At 40.6% G+C, this 18,981-nt stretch overlaps 2 protein-coding genes across 7 annotated transcripts in view; one reads left to right on the forward strand and one right to left on the reverse strand.

Annotated features, from left to right (window-relative positions):
• Positions 1-18,981, reverse strand: part of LOC146363648 (myelin-oligodendrocyte glycoprotein-like) — a 48,309-nt gene that overhangs the window by 25,629 nt on the left and 3,699 nt on the right. The gene's annotated exons all lie outside the window — the stretch shown is intronic.
• On the forward strand, positions 5,317-9,257 carry LOC146363649 (uncharacterized). Its single transcript, XM_084918805.1, has 3 exons — positions 5,317-5,716; positions 5,854-5,929; positions 6,011-9,257. The coding sequence occupies exons 1-3, from the start codon at positions 5,660-5,662 to the stop codon at positions 6,301-6,303; spliced, it is 426 nt and encodes a 141-aa protein (XP_084774931.1). The 5' UTR covers positions 5,317-5,659; the 3' UTR covers positions 6,304-9,257.

Consider the following 18,981-nt stretch of genomic DNA (forward strand, 5'->3'; position numbering starts at 1 on the left):
TCGGGCTTGGGATGCAGTCTTCATCACCTGCGCTACGGCAATGTTGCAAGACTCTCATCCATCCATTATCTGGTTCCGGGCTCCGCTGGCGGGGCCAGCAGCTTCAGCAAATAGACCCAGACTACCCTCTCCCCAGCCACTTTAGCCTGCTCCTCAGGAGGAATCCTTGTTTCTTCAAACAGTGTGCTGGTCATTCTCGGTCTTGATGCTTAAATCTAATCAAATCAATCATTTGATTTGTTATTACTAAATAATGTACGCCTTTGCAATGCTACAAATTATCACGAGGGAAAAACGTGTCAAATTTTCACCGTTTTCCTACAATATACATATGCGTGAGTTATAGATAAAAAGCAATAATAGTATCATGTTCTAAAGCAAGAAGTAAGAGATCTTTTTCAGAAGGCCTTTTTTCCCCCAAGTAATGTGCAGCTGAATGATTCCAGTTGAAATGACACAACTGCAAAATCTTCCCTAAACTATGTGTCATGTTTAAGTAAATAACAATAAATGATAATAATAATAATAATAAAAATAATTAAGTAATAAAGGCACTACTAAAGGAGTTTACAATTTATTACGTAACAGAGAGAGAGAGCAAACTGCGGTGGCAAGAAGTTTTTCTTCTGTCTATGTGCTCATTATTGGCTGTTTCATATAGATCCAACCTGTACATAATGCAGATTTTTGTCCACATACAAATTCCAGGCTTCCCTGGAATTTGGCGCCGGTGTACTTGGCTTGCCGTCCGTCTCGCCGCTTTTTACCCTCCCTTTTTCCCTTACCTTCCCTTATGGACCTCGGTACTGTGTTTTTTATCTTTATTTTTCTAGTCTTATGTTTATCTAGTGGTTGTGGACTGATTACATATGACAGGCAAACACTTTTAAATCTTCGTTCTTTTCATTCGTTTCGGGCCGACCCCTGCTGGAGTGTGGGCAGCGCTAACTTACCACAACTGGATTCGTCCTGCGGCTTCTCCTACCTACCGCTTCCTAGTCTCCACAAGAAACGCTACAGGAAGCGGGGAAGACGGAGCGGCCGTCGCGTCCGTCGCGTCCGTCTCAGGGCCTTTCTCAGAGCCAGAATTACGGACAATGTACATGTTAATCTGGACACGCCATCATTTTTTCCCTCCTCCCTGGATTGCCCGGACGCTAAACTGCTTACTTGTCGCTGGATTTACCCGGCTGATCACCAAGCATCTGCCCGCTCTGCGACACGCTTTCCTACTCGGATTTGGATAACATCGCGCCGACGGGGAGTTTGTCGAAGCAATCTATGCACTCTGCCTCGTGCTTCTAGAGGTGACCTAGTACCCTGGCCACGGATGGCACTGCTTAATGTCAGGTCGCTGGTAAATAAGACCTTTGTTTTAAATGACTTATTCTCTACTAGTGGCCTTGATGTTTTATTCCTTACAGAAACCTGGATTCGCCCTGGTGAGCTCATTCCTTTCTCTGAACTTCTTCCTTTGGACTGTGCCTTTTTTAGTTCACCGAGGCTTTCTGGTAGGGGAGGTGGTTTAGCCTCGGTTTTTAAAAACGTATATAATGTTCGGCAACTTTCCTCACCTAACTTTGCTAGTTTTGAAGTCCAGTTATTGGAGATGACTGCTTCCACGACCACTTGGTCTATCGACCGCCCAAATATAACAAGTGTTTTATCTCGGACTTCGCTGACTTCTTGGGTTCCGTTCTTTTTAAATATGATTCTGTTCTTATTCTTGGTGATTTTAACATACACATCTGTTGTAAGGATGACCTGCTTGCTAAAGACTTTCTTGCTTTAATGGACTCTTTTAACCTCCTTCAATGGGTAAATGAACCAACCCACGTTAAAGGCCATATTTTGGACTTGGTCTTTATGTATGGCCTGGATATTTGTATTAAGGATATAAATGACGCTGGGATTTCAGATCATTTTCTAATTTCTTTTGATATTGGCTTATCTGCCGCTGGAAAGAGCCTGGAGCTCTTTCTCGTCCGCTACGCATACTCAGCTCTGAAGCTGTGTCAAAGTTTGCTGTGTCTTTTTTAGATTTGGCGCCTATAATTCCTGACTGCTGCTCAGTTCGCTCATCTGATGGTTATGCTGATACTTTGCTATCATTATTCTCATTTACCTCTGATTTGGCTGTACCTGATGACTGTTCTCTCTGTTCGGTTGATGGTTGTGCTAATATCCTGTTATCTGTTTGTTCTTTTATTCTTGATTCTGTTGCTCCCATCAAAATGAAGCGCCCTAGAACCTACTCTCATTGCTGGCTAAATGATACTACACGTGCCTTACGACGTGTCTGTCGCCGTGATGAGAGGAGGTGGAAAAAAGATAAACTTCAGGTTTCTTATGATATGTTACGGACCAGCCGCTCACAGTTTCAAACTGCTGCTAGAATGGCTAAGGCATCTTTTCTTTCCAAAGTCATTTTGGCTAATGGTCATAACCCCCGTATGCTATTTAAAAGTTTTAATTCTGTTGTTAATCCCTGTCCTGATATGCCTTTACTGTATTCACAAGCTCTTTGTGAGCGTTTTCAAATTCTTTTTTTAAATAAGGTTTCATCCCTTAAGCTTTCCTCTTCGTCTGCCTCTTATCCTGTTTTTTCCTCTGAGTGTAATTCAACTTTTCATCAATTTGAGCCCGTGTCGCTTTCAACTCTGAAGCAGCTGGTTGATCAACTGAAAAACACCAATGCTGTGTTTGATATTCTCCCATCACGCATTGTTAAGGGCTGCTTTGATGTAATTGGACCGAGCATTTTATTCTTAATGAATTTTTCTCTACTCTCTGGATCTGTCCCACTGGCCTTTAAGCATGCTGTAGTCCAGCCTATTCTGAAAAAGAAGAATCTTGATTGTTATGATCTTTTGAACTATCGACCAATCTCTAAGCTTCCGTTTCTGTCCAAGATCCTGGAGCGACTAGTTCTCTCTCAGCTTCAGGCATACTTAGACGCGAACAACATTGCAGAGAAATTTCAGTCTGCCTTTAAGCCACGGCACAGCACTGAAACGGCCTTGCTTAGAGTTCTCAATGACCTATTTGTAAGCACTGACTCTGGACGCTCTGTGCTCCTGGTCTTATTGGACCTTTCCTCTGCTTTTGATATGGTTGATCATAACATTCTTCTACTAAGACTTGAGCATACTGTGGGTATAAGAGGCACTGCCCTCAACTGGTTTAAATCTTATCTTGCTGACAGGTCTTTTTCGGTTAATTTGGGCAACTTCTCATCTTCCTCGGTACCTGTACGCTGTGGTGTGCCTCAAGGATCTGTATTAGGCCCTATTCTCTTTTCGCTATATCTGCTCCCTCTTGGAGCAATTTTTGAGAAGTATAATATTACCTTTCATTGCTATGCTGATGATATACAGATTTATTTTGAGATTACTGACGATCTTGCTATGTCTTTTCACTATTTTCGTGAATGCATGCGTGAGGTTAAAGGTTGGTTCAAGAGTAATTCTCTTGTCCTGAACGAAAAGAAAACTGAGATCGTGGTGTTTGATAGTAAAATCCCCCGCGACCAACTCTGTGCTGCTCTGATGCCTTTTGCTAGCTCTCCTTCTGATTATGCCAGTAATTTGGGCATACTACTGGATAGCTCGCTTAAATTTGACAAGCAAGTGTCTGCTGTTGTGAGGTCTAGTTTTAATCAGCTGCGCCTCATTTCTAAGGCTAAGCGCTATATTCCGCACATTGACCTGGAAAAACTCATTCAAGCATTCGTGACTTCCAGGTTGGACTACTGCAACTCTCTTTATATTGGCCTTTCCTCCACCCTTCTCGTTAGATTGCAGACTGTCCAGAATGCGGCGGCACGCCTTTTGACAGGTAGCAGGAAGTTTTCTTCCATCACTCCTGTTCTTGCTGGCTTGCACTGGCTCCCAATTAAATACCGTATTCAATTTAAAATATTACTTTTCACCTACAAAACCATTAATAACTTGGCGCTGAGCTACCTCAATGAGCTTCTCAGGTTACATACTCCTGTCAGAGCACTTAGATCCGCTACCCAAATTCTTCTGGAGCAACCTCGTTCTCGGCTGAAGTCTCGTGGTGACCGTGCGTTTGCTGTAGCTGCCCCGGTCTTATGGAACAACCTTCCTGTTGATATCCGGACGTCTGACTCTATGCCACTGTTTAAATCACGGCTGAAGACTTATTTGTTTAATCTTGCCTTTCCACCTAGTTAACACTTGGTGTGCGTTGTACATTTTTATCCGTTATGCTTGTGAACTACTTTTATACCTTATGATTGTCAAGGTTTTTATAATTGATACGTGCCAGGTCCTTTTTCTTTTCCCTCCCATCTCCCTTTTCCTATTTTATTTTTGTCAAGCACCTTGGTATACCCTTGGTTTTTTAGTGTGCTTTATAAATAAAGTTTATTATTATTATTATTCCCTCGTTCACGTATTCATATGCAGCATACTTTTGGGAATTTTAATATGTTGTTTTTACCTTCCCTCTTCTAAATTGGCTGTTTCTCTGATGTACTGTTTGTTTCTATGGTTTATTTACATTTCTTACACAATTAACATGGCTCCCACATACCAGAATTCAAAGCGTAATGCCAAGCCCTATATACTTACATTTATTGTTAATACAATTAATTTTTTTGATGATGTGTCAACATGTTATTTGCAATTATTACTTTAGAGCATGTGAAAACAGCACTGGTGATTCACTGATCATCACATAGAAAATGAAAGGCCATTAAAAACAAGAATTAATTAAGTGGAAGAAAACATTCTTGAGTGTCTCCCAGATTTTTGTTTGTGCTAGCATTATACACTATCATGCTGATGCATACTTATTTATGTTTAACTAGGGATGCACCGATACCACTTTTTTGGAAAACGAGTACGGGTACGAGTACTTGCATTTCAGTACACGCTGATGCCGATACCGAGTACTTAATAAAAACATGATTTAAATTTACAAGTTACAGTCACATAGTCATATGATTTTACAGAAAAACAAGGGACTATTATGGAATTAAGAACATTTATTTAAAATGAAAACTAAAGCATGTTGTATGTAACATATTATAGAATAACTAATTATTTAGAGAAAAAAAACGTGATTAACCCCTCACACGACGCTCAAACATAGACATTTCTCAAACCATGGTATCGGGGGAGTTTTAACGAGTACTTTAGAAAATCTGGTATCGAGGCCGATACCGGTATCGGTGCATCCCTATGTTTAACATATTTCATAATTTCTGTTATGTTTTACCTATTAATTTTTTTTATATATGTGTTTTTTAGAATGTGAACTACAATTCTACAGTGGAAGCCGCTGCACAGAATCTTATTACTGTGCTCACTCAGAATCTTTCTCAGGGACAGCACCAGGCAGCACAGGGAGTAAGGCAGGAACAGGGACCTCCCTCTGTAGATCAAGAGATGGCAAGGTTTTAAATTAAATATGAAAATAAATTATTTAAAAAGTTTTTAACCTTTTTGGTGTGTTATAACTGTGCTGTCATTTTCATGTATTTTTCTAATTCCGTTCAGATCTTTCCCTGGTTTCTTTGGAAAAAAAAGTTTTCTTGGAAAACGAAAGATGCATAATCCAAGGATCCCTGTGACACCACCTTTTAAAGCATGGAAGCCTTTCAGTTTCTATGTATACTTGCTGAACTGTAATGCAGAAACAACACCTACCTCCTCTGAGGAATTTCAGCTTGCACAGGCAGGACTGGGTAAAAGACATCTCACAATGTCCAGGGACATGAACCATGAAGAGGTTAAAGGAAGAAATATATAGATTTTCAGACTTATATGTCTCTGTAAAGATCATCAAGTCTGCAGGCATCACAATATTGATCTTCTTCTGCAGTTATTTGGACTTCTTCAAAGTGAATATCCTAAAATGCAGGGTCTGACTGGAGGATGGTTGCTCTACAAGGCTACAGGTAGGGGTAACAAATGTTTATTACATGATAGTCCCATAATTTGCACCTATGTGAACTAGATCTGGGCTCTACTTTTTTCAGGCGGTCAGGGTAAAAGGAAACTGACACTGGTCCCTCCTGATTCTGAAGGTTACACAGGGACCCTAATACGCAGTATGACAGGAAATGGGAAAAACTTGCTGTATATAGTACCTTTACAGCAAGAATTTGACCTTACTCCGTTACCTCCTGATGCAGTTGAATTTAAAAATATGCCCAAAGCACAATGCCAAACATGCAAAGTAAGTCTGCCATTGCATATTTTGGCTCTTCATGTGCAGGAGTGCACAGAGTCTGGGTCTTCAGCTGAGGACACAGAGGTACATACATCTTAGAACAATATATGCATTTATTTTAATGAAATTGCATTGCATTGAAATGGCAATAAAAAAATTGTCCCACTTTTTTTTTTATCTTAATCAGCAATGTTATATGTCTATTAATTATGATAGGCATGTCAAACCGAGGTCCAAATAGTGTCCGTGCAGCCTTCTGAAGAGCACACCGACACAGAGGAATTGGATGATGAAGTCATATCTTAATAGAAATGAGTATAGACCATTAACATAACTACAATGGAACTCTATTCAATATTTTAACTCTCATTTCTGTTTTAGAAACTTCAGTGTCCTATCTGTAACTTGAAATTTGCACCTTATTTCCTTTGTCAGATTATAATATTATTTTATGCCATGTTAGACCCTTAATTAAAGATGGTGAATTATTATGTAGTTTTAGTTTGCATTATTCTCCTGAATTAGAAGAAGGTGATAACTATTGCATTTGTTAAGCTGATTTGCATTACATTAGACTGCTGGTTTATTGTGAATGAATGATATTGTTTTATGATGCATTATACTGCTGAGTTATGAGAAATACTGTTCGCAGAAAGTCATCGCCTTATTTGTCTGATTAGAAGAGAACAGAACATACTGGAGTTTTCTGCCCCATCTCAGCAGGAGCAGATAAACAGGGAGCCAAGGTCGTAGCTTAGGCACTGTGTGAGAGAAAGAATGTGAATGTTTAGGCTTTTATGATTAGGTGGGGGCCACTAGAGGCTATAAGAGTTTGATCAATGCTCCACCATTTTGAGATCTGATGCTGTCTGCGTACGGTGTCCATCTCCCACGCGTGTGATCATTAAAATCATCGTTTGACTCAACCCGGCCGGACCAGTGTTGTTATTGTGGTTTTTCCTCTTGTATCCATCCCCAATATTTGAATCCGTAACAGTTTGCGGGCTCGTCCTGTGGTATTGGGGTGGAAGTTGGAGGTTTGGACGGTCCGAGGTTGTCGAACAGACAGGCACAAGCCAGTGGTCTGACGTGAGTGGGCATAAGCCGGCTTATACAAAGGTAAGGCACTACCTGTTGAATTATTTCCAAAGTGTGCCAAATTGGACATGATAAAATTAAAGTCTACTCACTGAAGTTACTGGTAGATGTCTGTTTTGATTTTGATGAAAAATCTCATGAGAACTGTGACAGTACTGAGTAGTTAGAGCAGTTGGACTGCTGATTGAAGTTAAAGCAGTTGGACTGCTGAGTGAATTTAGTTGGATAGGGAATTGGTCATTTTGTGGGTTAGAGTCCCCATTGGTCAGACAGGTTGGACCTGCGTCAGTCATACACTTGTTTTGGGGTGTTGACTGTTGTTTCAAAGTATTATAAATTTTTCAAGAACGGCAGTTGGACTGCTAAGAAGCGCATAGCCCGGAGGTTACGCTCCCTCCTGGCCGTGGATGCGCGACCTTGACCTGTCGGCGAACAGGGTTAGTTCAGTTTGGCTTAACTGTGGGGTACAGGGCATCCTGGAATAAGCTAGGAGTTAGAGTCTCCTTACCGTTTGGAACGGTATCTGCGCTTTTTTGGGCAGCAAAGGTTGGACCTTGGGTGTTGGACACTTTTAAATTGAGTTAGGGACTTTAGAGATGAGGCCAGAAACTGTTGGACAGATACTGGTTAATTGATCACAAAAAAGTTGGACTTTTTCGGTTGGACCGTTAACTTAAATTTGTCAAAATTGTGTAGGCGCTAAAGCTGTCAGGCCTGACAGTGATTGTAAATATAAGACGTCTTTGTAATATAAAATAATAGAGCTGTGTGAGAGGCTGTGTGTGACGACAGCGCGCTGCAGCGCTGCGAGCTATTTTTAGACGGTGTGTGAACATGCAAATGAGGTGGCTGCTGTGAAGCGCACAGAGGACTTTTGTTTCCTGTTTAGCGTGTTTTTTGAGTTTTATAATTATGATTTGCAAATACTGTTAAAAACCTGTAAATAAGACGCTGAGTTTGGTGATTATAATATTACAAATAAGGTTTTGAATGACTAGGGTGAATGTTTGATGTTTGGCTGGGTTTTGATATAGAAGAGACAAATCGTGCATGATTTAGACCGACACTTCAGTCGGCAGAGTAAGATTGTGTGAGAAATACAGCTGTGATTTGTTTCAGTTTTATGGTGTGAAGCAGGATTTATAAGATTTTTAAAGTGACTCTTGGTTCAGCCCAATAATATAAGCGGTTACATTTGATTTACTGTTGGTTTTATCATAATATAGGGTGTGATCAAGCACGAATTTCAGCTGTGTGTGTGACGGGAACTCTGCATGCCCATAGGGGACAACTGCCTGACTGTGTGAAGTATGCACCGAGAGAGAGAGAGAGTAAAATCTAGGCGGATGAAGTGAGCTGATGTTTTCAGAAAAGAAATACTAAGTAAATGTTTTAGTGTGTTAATACAGGTGGCTTTCTCTCAACCTGGAAACCTGAGTACAGCGGCAAAAGCATAAACAGAATTGGGACGACAGACAAGCCAAGCTTTGGCTCAAAAGTTTACAGCTTGACCTCACTTTGTCCCCACCCGGAAAAGAAACTTAAAGGACATCTTCTCCTCCAGTTATCTGTTACCATCACTGGAAATTTGCAGGCAAGTTTTTGACTGAATTGTTATTGGCACCATGTGTCCCTGAATCTCACAAGCAAGCTCTGACTCCTGGCTGAAGACATGGAATGCTGTTATTTAAGGTGGGAAATCAAAATTTGGGAAACAAAATAAAAACACACACACTCCCAGAGAAATGTATGAGAAAGGCACGTGTTAGAGAAATGCCTTGTTTGAGAAAAAAGTTAAAATAACCCACCCACAAACGCACACACACGCAATGAAAAAACAGCTTACATTCATGAACACGTGAAGATTTTCCAGCAAGGTTAAAGCAGCGAAACTTAACATACACCTGTTGTTAAATGATAAAGTTTATCCACTACTAACAAATAAACTCTCTGGGTTGCAGGACAACAACTTAACTTCAAAAAAAAAAAGAGAGACACTGGTCTGACCAACCAGTGATGAAAGAACAAATTTAGTGGTTAAAAGATTCAAATTGTGACATGTTTTCTGCTGATTGATTAATACAAGTGATTACTGAATGAAGGAAAATGCCTTTTTGGGCTTTTAAACATGATTTTAAGAATTTTAACAGGTACCTGTGTTGTCCTGTCAGCTTGGTGGGTTATGAGTTGATTATATGGTGAGAAAAAACAAAAAAAAGGGGGAGAGAAGGCTGACACAGGGCCTGGCCCGGTGTTTCTCCCCTCTCTGAATAACACAGCCAACACAACATCATTTTCCTGTTCGTCTGTTTTTGTTTTGTTTTTGTTTTTTCTCTTTATGCTTGATTACAGGCTGCTTTGCCGAGGCTGACCTGGACTCCTGCTCTCTCCTCTACCATCTTTGATGTGACCCTGACCAAATGCTACAGCAGCTGGACCCACAACAACAACCTGAAAATGTCAACAGAGCTGCAGGAAAACGATCTCATGCAGCGGAGACGGAGAGCGTTAAACCCAAGGCCCGTTTCACTACACGGGGGAGATTTCCAGACAGCTTCAGCTAACAGAGCTCTGACGAGACGCCCATTAAGCCCAGAGGAAAAGTGAGGCCGAGCAAAAGAATGCTGACCTTAACAACTCTGCATTAAAACTGTGCAGGACAGTGACTGACCAACACGGATGATCGGGCAGCAAAAAGGGCGTGCCAGAGACAGGAGGAGTAACTGAGGTCAGGAGGCACCTCAGAATGGACAAAAGCACCAGAAGAAAATAAGCTGAAGGCACAGGTGTCGGGGCTCGGCCAGGAGCTGACCTCTGAGAAGAGCCGGACAGCAGAGCTGCAGAAGGCCGTGGAGCAAAGCAAGGAAAACATCAATGGACTTTAATCTGACGTGTACGGAAAAGACTCTGAGGTTTCTGCCCTCAGTAAGAGCTCAAGGCATCAGAGCAAAAACTGAGCATGGCTCAGGAGGAGCTGGCTGCTAATCGAACCCATCAGTTCATGGAGCTGCATTTTCACCTGCTGGACACCTGACAAGTTTAACTGTCTTCAGAACATTACAGAGGCCTTATTGACAGTATTTGGCTCTACATATCTGTGTGAGCAGATTTTCTCTCACATGAGTCCTCAGGCAGCCGTCTGAATGCTGGACACTGGGAGACCTGTGTCTCTGAGTGGGAGACCAGAGACATGTGTGTCTCTGTATTAACAGACATGCCATATTGGCTTAGTTTATTTTTCTTATCATTGTTGTGAGGAGACCATAAATAGCATTTGTATTTTCTGTTGTACAGTTCATTTGCTGTTATGGATAAAAAGTCTTTTTTTTTTGTTTCAAAATAGCTGATAACTATTCGCTGATAGCTGCCAACATCTGTGAACAAATATAATTCTATAAAGTGGTTCTATATATTGTGTAACTGTTAATATAGAGCGTTATTAAATTTATTGCTAATGCAATCATATGGCACACTGACTTCTGGGGAAATCAGAAAGGTTGCCTACCCCTGCTCTAGATGATCAGGATCCAGTAACAATGTCAGACTGATTTTATTTGTGCCTTTAAATGTTTTTACTTTCCATAAGTCTTGTGATACAATAACGTTTTTTTTTTTTAGTTGGAGAAACTGATTATGAGTCATAACCTGATACAGCGTTTGTTTTTAATCATAGTGTGGAGTACAGACATTCTTTGTTATTTTTCATGTGTGTGAGCGAGAAAATAATCTGTGAAATGTGTCAGATTAAAGAAGGAGTTCATCCAGAATTAAACCCAAAACACATCATGTTTGTCTGCTGAGTAGAAAAGAGAGAAAATGTTAACAGGTTGTGTTTAAACAGACAAATAGAACAGAAACGTGTCCTGTTAGTGTCTGACTCTCACTGTCTGCCTGCTACACAAAACCATGAAGAAGAAGAAGGACCAAACAGGCAGAGTAGGTGTTCATCACAGCTGCACTCTGGTTGGTTATGTTAGTGAACATGTTTGTGATAAAGGCGCTAACTGTGTCACTCAAATGCATTAACTGTCGCAATTAGGGCTGGGTATCGTCACTGATTTCTAGAATCGATTCAATTCCGATTCACAAGGTCCCGAATCGATTCGATTCGATTTAATTCGATTCAATTCAATTTGAATTTGGGAAATTTTGACAGTCAGAAATATTATAAATCAGATCAGTACATTTACATATTTTTGTATCTATAAAAAGGAAGCTGACACACGCAAGACTTTATCAAAGGTGTGAGCATCACAGCAGACGCCTTTGTGTCAAAGTAGCTGAGGATAAAACACAGAAAAACATGAAGGTGATTTTCCTGTTCTGGGATTTTATAAAAATATTCTGCAGTACATCAAAAACGAAAGAAAACCATTAATCAACATATGAACATTACCTCTGAAGTTACAGCGGTTTTATTAGAGACACAGCGTTTTGCATTTTGCATAATTTTAAAAAGTTTAAATTTGTTCAGTATTGAACGGCAGAAATTAGGTTTTCTTTCCGGAAGTATATAAAACGAAAAAAAAAACCCCGTCGGCCGACAGTGCTGTAAACAACGGTAGACTTGTGCATAACAAGCAAGCGAATAATCAAGAAAACAGATTTTTAGACGGGAAACTGTTTTTGAAGTACAGAGAGAGAGAGAGCTGTGCATCGTGGTCGAAGCAAAACAGTAAAAGTCAGAGTGAATACATGATGATGTTTATGTGAAGCGTAGTTTGGATCATCAACGTGTCTTTTAGACCCCATTCCTACAAAACTGCTCAAAGAAGTCCTGCCATTGATTAATTCTTCGATCTTAAATATGATCAACCTATCTCTAATGGTCGGCTATGTACCACAGGCCTTCAAGCTGGCTGTGGTTAAACCTTTACTCAAAAAGCCATCTCTAGACCCAGCAGTCTTAGCTAATTATAGGCCAATCTCCAACCTTCCTTTCATATCAAAAATCCTTGAAAGAGTAGTTGTCAAACAGCTAACAGATCATCTGCAGAGGAATGGTTTATTTGAAGAGTTTCAGTCAGGTTTCAGAGCTCATCACAGCACAGAAACAGCTTTAGTGAAGGTTACAAATGATCTTCTTATGGCCTCTGACAGTGGACTCATCTCTGTGCTTGTCCTGCTAGACCTCAGTGCAGTGTTCGATACTGTCGACCATAATATCCTATTAGAGCGATTAGAACATGCTGTAGGTATTACAGGTACTGCACTGCAGTGGTTTGTATCATATCTATCTAATAGACTCCAATTTGTGCATGTAAATGGAGAGTCCTCTTCACACACTGAGGTTAATTATGGAGTTCCACAGGGTTCAGTGCTAGGACCAATTCTGTTTACATTATACATGCTTCCCTTAGGCAGCATCATTAGAAGACATAGCATACATTTTCACTGCTATGCAGATGACACCCAGCTCTATCTGTCCATGAAGCCAGATAACACACACCAATTAGTTAAACTGCAGGAATGTCTTAAAGACATAAAGACCTGGATGGCCGCTAACTTTCTGCTTCTTAATTCAGATAAAACTGAGGTTATTGTACTCGGCCCTGAAAATCTTAGAAATATGGTATCTAACCAGATTCATACTCTGGATGGCATTACCTTGGCCTCCAGTAACGCTGTGAGGAACCTTGGAGTCATTTTTGACCAGGACATGTCCTTCAACGCACATATTAAACAAATATGTAAGACTGCTTTCTTCCATTTGCGCAACATCTCTAAAATTAGAAATATCCTGTCTCAGAGTGACGCTGAAAAACTAGTTCATGCATTTATTACTTCCAGGCTGGACTACTGTAATTCATTATTATTAGGATGTCCAAAAAACTCACTGAAAAGCCTTCAGCTAATCCAAAATGCTGCAGCAAGAGTACTGACAGGGACTAGAAGGAGAGAGCATATTTCTCCTGTTTTGGCTTCCCTTCATTGGCTTCCTGTTAAATCCAGAATTGAATTCAAAATCCTGCTCCTCACATACAAGGTCTTAAATAATCAGGCCCCATCTTATCTTAATGACCTTGTAGTACCATATCACCCTATTAGAGCACTTCGCTCTCGCTCTGCAGGCCTACTTGTTGTTCCTAGAGTATTTAAAAGTAGAATGGGAGGCAGAGCCTTCAGTTTTCAGGCCCCTCTTCTGTGGAACCAGCTTCCAGTTTGGATTCGGGAGACAGAAACTATCTCTACTTTCAAGATTAGGCTTAAAACTTTCCTTTTTGCTAAAGCATATAGTTAGGGCTGGACCAGGTGACCCTGAATCCTCCCTTAGTTATGCTGCAATAGACGTAGGCTGCCGGGGGATTCCCAAGATGCATTGAGTTTTTCCTTTCCAGTCACCTTTCTCACTCACTATGTATTAATAGACCTCTCTGCATTGAATCATATCTGTTATTAACCTCTGTCTCTCTTCCACAGCATGTCTTTTATCCTGTCTTCCTTCTCTCACCCCAACCGGTCGCAGCAGATGGCCGCCCCTCCCTGAGCCTGGTTCTGCCGGAGGTTTCTTCCTGTTAAAAGGGAGTTTTTCCTTCCCACTGTCGCCAAAGTGCTTGCTCATAGGGGGTCATATGATTGTTGGGTTTTTCTCTGTATCTATGAAGCGCCTTGAGGCGACTTTTGTTGTGATTTGGCGCTATATAAATAAAATTGAATTGAAAATTGAATTGAATCTTCTTTTGCTGCTGGTTCGGTCAATATTGTTTGGAGAGACATCAAACTAACAGCTTTAGAATCAGCGCATAAAGGGCGTGAACACAAAGCGCGGACCCGCCGACAGATCAGAATCAGCGAGCTGTCGGCTTTCAGCCCCGACTGTGAGAAAGGCGACATCTAACTGATTCTGATCCGCAGGTTTTGTCTTTGTGCAGAATCCGTGTTCCTGCTCTCATTTACTGTCTTAGCTGTTTGGTGGTTGTTGAGATTTTGTGAGATTTCACCAGAGATTCTGGCATTTCGGGGAAAATAAATTTATAATAAAAAATCGATTCAGGATTTTAATGAATCGATTTTACGTTATCCAAGCCAGAATCGATTTTAATCGATAAATCGATTATACAAACCCACCCCTACCTGTGACGTCCAGACGGTGTTCCTCTCGTGTTCTGCTGTGAAAACTTTGGGATTTAGGGATTAACATAGTTGCCATGGTTTCCTTTCTTCTCTTATTTGTTGTGTGTGATCAGGACAATTCTGGAGAAGATGGGCCTTCAGGGGAAAGTCACCCGCTTGCAGGCCAGAAGACATGAGATAACTTTAAAGAATACAAAGTACATATGTGTGTTATCAAGAAGATAATTCTTAAGAACACAAGTTAATAAATGTGCAATTACTAAGAGTTGTTGTGGTGTTTTTATTTTCCTGCTGTCATTTTTGGTTTCCTCTGCCTTTAGGATTGCAAGTATCCAGGCTCAGGAGAGGGAGTTAGTGGGAAGCCCACTGCTGCTACTTGGCCCTGGTTTGCCCTCATGGATGAGGTTATAGGACAGATGCCTTCCACTAAGCCTCCTGTCCTAATTTCCTCTCTCCCTGAGGACACTCCAGGGCCAAGCACAGCAGTGGGTGACCAAAACGACAGCGATGACGAAGCGGCTCAGCCACCTACGACAGGGAGGAAGAGGAAAAGAGATGATGAGCTGCTAGATCTCATCAGAGAGGACATGAGGCAGAGAGGGTGAGGAGAGGAGAGCAGGGAGAGGATGGACAGACTGTGTTCACTTCTAGAAAGATTAGTTCCCAAATGAGTTATGTATTGAGACATTTATTTATTTGAATATATTTGTTACATTGTTATATGTGTTGCATTAGTTTAAAGGTTTTATGTTATTAATAAATTGATTCAAACAAACAGTAATTGTCACTGAACTCAATTTGATTTACAGGCATTTTTAACATGTATGAACACAACGCTAACTTTGAACAATATTACATGGATATTTATTTGATAGCAATAAATAAATAACAATAACAATTAAACAAGAATATTTCAAATACACAGTATGTAAAGATGGAAAAACAATATTTACAGTTGTTCACACAGGATTAACCTGAGTGACCTGTTCCTGGACGGTTTCTTTTACAACTGTAATAGATTACAGGAAGTCTCTGGCAGTGTTGCTGAATCTGCCTGAGCAAGATCAGACGTGGATGGGGTGCAGCAACTGAGACCTGCGGTTTGTCTTTTCTGGTCAGCGAGTGGAGAATCACACAGGGTGGTCTGCAAAGAGAGCTTTAGGATGCTTCCTCCCACTGTCCACTGCATCGTCCATCCACAGGGTTTGCAGGGCTCACTCGTGGCTGCCACACCACTAAGATGTTTTCAGAAATATGCAAGCAGGAGATGGTGGATGCTATATTATTAGTATAATACTTGTAACTATGTAGCAGACAACAGTTTGATAAAGTGCTATGTAAAAAACAAACAAAAGATTAGATTCTATACGTTTCAAAGATATTTAGTTTATATATTTTATATGATACAGTACATGTGTGAGAATGACTGATGTTGTGCCAAAAAACTGACTTTTATATATCCTTTATTTATCCAGTTCAAAAACAATCTTGTTGACATTAGAAATTTATTTTTTTAAGAGTAATCTGGTCAAGAGGACAGCAGACAGCGCAACAAATATATCAATTGTACCTACATTATAACCAGTTATAAAGATATTTGAAGAACAGGTAATTATTGTATATATAAAACACCTTTGTAAACCATGTTCACCGAAGTCTATTTACCAACATACATAAAGATATTACACATATTACACACGGAAACATTTGAAATCAGTTTTGGCACTTCTTTGGCACAACGCTGGCAATAATTCAATTATCTGTGTAATTAGCTAAGTAATTCCTAAATGCGTGTAGATTAAAGGAAATTATTTTACCTGGAGATGATTGTCTCTGATGAGCAGTGTTGGGTAAGTTACTTTAAATTAGTAACTTAGTTACATTACTAGTTACTTCCATCAAAAGTAACTCAGTTACTTCAAGTTACTCGTTACTTTCAAAGTAACTAGTTACTAGGGAAAGTAACTTTGGTTTTACTCAGACTTCTCTTGTTAATGTGTTGCTAACTGGATACCCAGCAAGAGTGCCAGTCTTCTAGCTTGCTTACTTGCCACAAGTGCACTGTGCCACCTACCAAAGGAAAAAATAATGTGCATATTTCCACGAGAGAAATCCCACGCCTGGACCGTCGTTGACCACCGCCATGATTCTAGCCTACGTTACAGCGTCATGTGCGCTTTTTACATCCAACACAAAAACTGCAGTCGTGGTGCTTTGATTGTACTCAGAACTCAGAAATTCTGCCTTCCGAATAGGAAGATGTAGGTAACACCAGACTGCAGATGAGCTGCATACAGGGCTGGACTGGGACAAAAAATCAGCCCGGGCATTTTGACTATAGACCGGCCCACCATTATAGCAAAAATCATAAAGCCTTTGAATGAAAACAAACACTGTTGTGACAGTGATGTACACTGTCTTGATGGTATATATGTATCAATCTATCAATCGTTTGTTGTAAGACTCAGATAATTATTTATTAAAATCTAGACATTTTAAATGAGGATAAGAAAGTATTTCTTTGTGCCCCCCTCTCCCTGTTAATGCCCTACCTGCCCCCCTGGCAAAACTTTGCTAGACCCGCCCCTGCACAGTTACCAGCTGTCAGCTACATAAAAAAGGATCCTGGTGTTATTTATCTCTCAGACACAGTTCATAACTTCCCTTCAACTCATTCATGTCACCTAAAAGGTAAACCTGTTTCTCCATCACCTGTTCAGCTCTGATGATTCAGTAAGGACATCTCCTGGTTTCATCTTCATGTTTCCCACTCACCACATATCCAAACCGACATCATGACCAGCAGGTTTACAGCTGTGGCTCCAGCAAACATCAGCTGATACTAGAAATTAACATTAAATAAATTCTAACAACAGCTGATCAAACGTGCTGCTGTTGTTTAACGTGACATCCGCTGGTTTCCTCTTTCTGGCGCAAAGCGGACGATAAATAAACAAGAGGGAAAAGCCGATCAGCTGATCATTGATCAGTTTCATGATTAAAGTAGCAACAGGAGAGAGAGGGGAGAGAATGAGAGAAGAAGAGGCAGCTCTGCAGCAAAGACGCAGAATAACTCCAGCTTTGTGTCTTTTTCATTGTAGCTGAAGTCCGGGACAAACTGTTCCTTTTCACCTAAATACGAAATGCGTAATAATTTCTCTGAATACGAGACGATTCTGTTTTTAGGGGACGGTTGGCAACTCTAATAATTAACCGTATGAACAAAATAAAGTTCAACATCAGTAACATAGCTCCCACCCAGCTGTATAGAAACCCCGTCATGCTAGCTAGCACGCAGCACGAAAAAGTCAGCACAACGAAAATAAACTCCAACTAAACTTGGTTTATATCTGACCCAGATAGACTGCAGGTCATAACTTCTTACCTGAAGTTCAGTTCACCTGACACTCGGACGGGCGGTCACTTCGGGTCTCTCCTCCTGCCTCCCCTTTCTCTCATCCACTTGCTAATGTTACTGAATCTGTGGAAGCTCCGCCATAGCCACCACACGAAGTAACGAGTAACGAGCCTATCTAAATCCCAGTAACGAGTAACGCGTTCCTGATTTTGGCAAAAATAACTAGTTACCGTGCTCGTTACCACAATAATAACGTAGTTACTGTAACGCGTTACTTAATAACGTGTTAGTCCCAACACTGCTGATGAGCCCAATGTACAAAACGTGCGGGCGACGACGATAAGGTTTTTCTAGCTCCTCGAGAATTAAAATTAAAACGGAGCGACATTTCTGGGTCCATTTTGAAGTTTTCGCGCTGTGGCGCTAGCGATCGAAAAAAAAAAAACGCAAGTAAGGGCGGAGTTGAAGGCTAGGAGGCTGTCCACAACCCATCTGTTATGTTGGATACTCATTGTTTGTTCAATAAAGTTTCTATGGAGAAAAAAAGGGGGCTGTCCACAGCCGCTCACTTCCTGATTACCCGTCTGTCTAAGGACACTACCTTGTGACGTAGGTAGGTAGTGTCCTTATGAGCATCCTTCCCCTGAATTCGGACACAGCCGTTGTTATGGTTTGCAGTGTAGGGCTATTTGTTCACACCTTTGGTTTGTTAGGTCTCATGTGCAGCTGGAATATTAGCAAAATTTGTTCCAAGTCCTATCTGGGAATCAATGGGAAAATGTATGTTTCATTGATGGGATAAATAAATTATTAATCTATTTCCTTCAAATGTTATTCTACACCCTAATGCTCAGTTACATGTACTTGGAGAATTAAAAGCACACTGCTTGCTTGATCAGCAGCTCATTCTCTAAACTCCATTTATAACTCAAACATATTTCAGATAAAAACTGAACTAGGTTGGTGGACTGAATCAATGCTTTTTCCACAAATCCTACAGATGCTAATATGAAAACATGTTCAGCAGCTCTGTTTTCTCTGATATAGAGAACACACTTCAAGATCCAACATGTGTTAAATCTGATTTAAGCTTTCAGATAAAAACTAACAGATGTGATCTGTTTATGGATCTCGGAGCTGAGCCTCACATGTTTCTGGGATTTAAGCACAACAAAGCAAAACTGTGTTGGAAGATGAGAAATCACATGCAGACATTAGATACAGAAGGACTGAGACCATAAAGATAG

The sequence above is a fragment of the Perissodus microlepis genome, chromosome 22 (assembly GCF_051167445.1).
Source record: "Perissodus microlepis isolate ML-2025 ecotype Zambia chromosome 22, ASM5116744v1, whole genome shotgun sequence".
In the NCBI taxonomy this organism is placed as follows: Eukaryota; Metazoa; Chordata; class Actinopteri; order Cichliformes; family Cichlidae; genus Perissodus; species Perissodus microlepis.